This window comes from Carlito syrichta, unplaced genomic scaffold (genome assembly GCF_000164805.1).
Source record: "Carlito syrichta isolate Samal-C Ts95f unplaced genomic scaffold, Tarsius_syrichta-2.0.1 Scaffold123615, whole genome shotgun sequence".
NCBI classification, from domain to species: domain Eukaryota; kingdom Metazoa; phylum Chordata; class Mammalia; order Primates; family Tarsiidae; genus Carlito; species Carlito syrichta.
Window position 1 is genome coordinate 54,544 of NW_007067711.1, and position 3,019 is coordinate 57,562.

The 3,019-nt window shown below is 45.3% G+C and overlaps 1 protein-coding gene across 1 annotated transcript in view; it reads right to left on the reverse strand.

Moving 5' to 3' along the window:
• Window positions 1-3,019, reverse strand: part of FKBP6 (FK506 binding protein 6) — a 16,181-nt gene that overhangs the window by 1,237 nt on the left and 11,925 nt on the right. Inside the window, exons 5-6 of the mRNA XM_021707729.1 lie at window positions 1,213-1,407; window positions 977-1,086 (exon numbers count right to left, since the gene is read on the reverse strand). Coding sequence (XP_021563404.1) covers window positions 977-1,086; window positions 1,213-1,407 — 305 coding nt within the window. The remainder of the gene's footprint in view (window positions 1-976; window positions 1,087-1,212; window positions 1,408-3,019) is intronic.

The following is a 3,019-nucleotide window of genomic DNA, read 5'->3' on the forward strand; positions in this document are numbered from 1 at the left end:
GTGGCTGGGAGCGGCCACTGCACTCCAGTCTGGGCGACAGAGTGAGACTCCAACTCAAACAAAACAAAACAAACAAACAAAAAAACAAACAAAATCATGGATAGGACAGGCGTGGTGGTTCAGCCTGTAATCCCAGCACTTTGGGAGGCCAAGGCGAGAGGACTGCCTGAGTCCGGGGGTTCGAGACCAGCCTGGGCAACTTGGTGAGACCTCGTCTCTACAATAAATCAAAAAATAAGCTGGGTGTGGTAGCGCACACCTGTACCAGCTACCTGGAAGGCAGAGGCGGAAGGATCGCCGGAGCCCAGCAAGTCAATGATGGAGTGGCAGTGAGTGTGCAACTGCACTCCAGCTCAGGCGACAGAGTGAGACTCCAACTAAAAAAAAAAAAAAAAAGTGGATATATTATCAAGTGATGAAATTATGGATGATTCCTATTTATATGCCAACATTGCCAAAGTGTTTCTACAATAAGCATATAACTTCTATAGTAAGAAAACTCGCATTACTAAAAGGTCAGTGTTTTTAATTATGTGGGTAACAAGGAAGTCAACCCACAGGTATGGATCAGACCTGAAAGGTCCATTTCCAGACACAACAGGACCCGTAAAATGCCTTTGCACATTCAGCTGGGAACAGTGGTTCTCAGTTGGCACAAGCAGGGAAGAGAACCTGAAGAACAAGACCTTTTTGAAAAACTATACTGGCTCACCTCTCTAGGGAGTGCTTATTTGCAGGAGAGAGGAAACACAAAGGAGGGAAATGATGGAGAAATATGTAGTCTGGCAGTCTGTACCACCTCCTTGCTGGGAACGGCTAGTTTGGCACACTGAGCACTTAGAAGAGCAGCGCTAGGGGGTGCTGTCTTGGAATATGTTCTGGGCAACATTTCCAGACAGCGCTTTACCCAGGTGGACGGCCAGAGTCATGGCCACATCACATCGCCTCTGTTGACATTCCTGCAAACAGGTCTCACCTGGCCAGTTTCTTCAGCTCATTATTGATGTCATGATTGAAGGGCTGCTCCTTCTGGGCCCGGACTAGAAAGTCCCGGGCTTTCTCATACTCAGTCATGAGAAGACAAGACTGCAAAAGGAGAGAATTTTAAAGCATACAGACATAGGTAAGACAGCATTTTTGCAGTACCTGAGTTAAGGACTGCTGACACCTCTTCGTGGGCATTTGTTCCCCAGTCACTGGCCTCCGACTCACCTGACCACACCTGAAGAGGGCCTTGGCATTCTTTTTGTCAATGATTAAAGCCCGCTCTCCATAGCGCAGGGCCATGGTGGGCCGGTCTAGCTTCAGGTATGTCAAGGACAGGTTAAGAAGGACAAGAAGCTCGGCAGCCTCCACCAAGTGATGCTCTTCGGGGGGTGCTACTCGCCGGTGGAGGAGCAACAGGGCCTGTGGCAAGGGAAGGCACATGGTCAAGGGGAGGAACCATCTTATATACAGAGTATATATAAAGCCCGAAGGATTCGCACAAACAACTATTAGAGCTGAAAGAAAAAAAAAATGAGTTTAACAGGTTGCAGGGCACAAGATTAAATACATAAAAGTCAGCTGTATTTCTGTACTCCGGAAATGAACAATCCAAAAATGAAATAAACAAACCAACTCCATTTACAATAGAATAAAAAATAATAAAATAGCAATAAACTTAAAAAGCATAAGACTCGTACACTGAAACTATTACATATTGTTGAAAGAAAATAAAGACGACAACTGGGCTTGGTGGCTCCGCCTGTGATCCCAGCACTTTGGGAGGCTGAGGCGAGCAGACAGCCTGAGCCCATGGTTCAAGAGCAGCCCAGGCAACTTGGTGAGATGCCGTCGCTACAAAAAAATTAGCTGGGCGTGGTAGTGCACACCTGTAGTTTTGGCTGCTTGGAAGGCTGAGGCGGAAGGATCACCGGAGCCCAGCAAGTTGAGGTTGCGGTGGCCATGAGCGTGCCACTGCACTGCAACTAGGGCGACAGAGTGAGACTCCGACCCCCCCAAAAAAAAGAAAGAAAAGAAAAGAAGATCCAAATAAAAGGAAAGACACCTCACATAAATGCATCGGGAGACTTAAGATGGTAATATTCCCCAAACTGATCAGCATATTCAATGCAACCACTACCAAAATTTCAGTAGCCTATGTTGCAGAAATGGACAAGTTGAATAGAAAATTCATATGAAAATTCAAGGGACCCTGAAGAGCCAAACACTCTTGAAAAAGAACAAAGTTGAAGAACTTGTATTTCTCATTTCAAAACTTACTTAAGCTAATATAATTAAGCCAGTATGGTACCGGCACAAGAACAAACATACAGATCAATGTAATCGAATTGGGAGTCTGGACATAAATTCATACATTTCAAGAAGGGTGCCTAAACCATTCTACATAGGAAAATAATAACCTTTTCAACAAATGGTACTGGGACCACTAGCTATCAACACGCAAAAGAATAAAGTTGGACCTCAACCTTACAACACTACGTATAACTCAAAGTGGATCACAGACCTAAAAGTAAGAACTAAAGCTATAAGCCTCTTAGAAGAACACACAGGTGTATAAATCTTTGCTATCTTGGATTAGATATAACATCAAAAGCACAAGCAACCAAAGAATAAACAGACTGAACCGCCATCAAAATTTAAAACTTTCTGTGTTTCAAAGGACATTACCAAGCCACAGGATGGCATAAAACACTTGCAAATAATATATCTGATAAGGGTCTAGTATCCAGAATACAGAGCAACATTTACAATACAAATAATCCAATTTAAAATGCACAAAGAGCTGGCTCGGTGGCTCAGCCTGCAATCCCGCGCTTTGGGGGAGGCTGAGGTGACTGGACTGCCCAAGCCAGAGGGTTCGAGACCCACCTGGGTAACTTGGTGAGACCTCATCTCTACAATAAATCAAAAAACTAGCTGGGCGTGGTGGCACGCGCCTGTACCAGCTACTTGGAAGGCGAAGGCGGAAGGATCACCGGAGCCCAGCAGGTCAAGGCTGCGGTGGCCAGGAGCA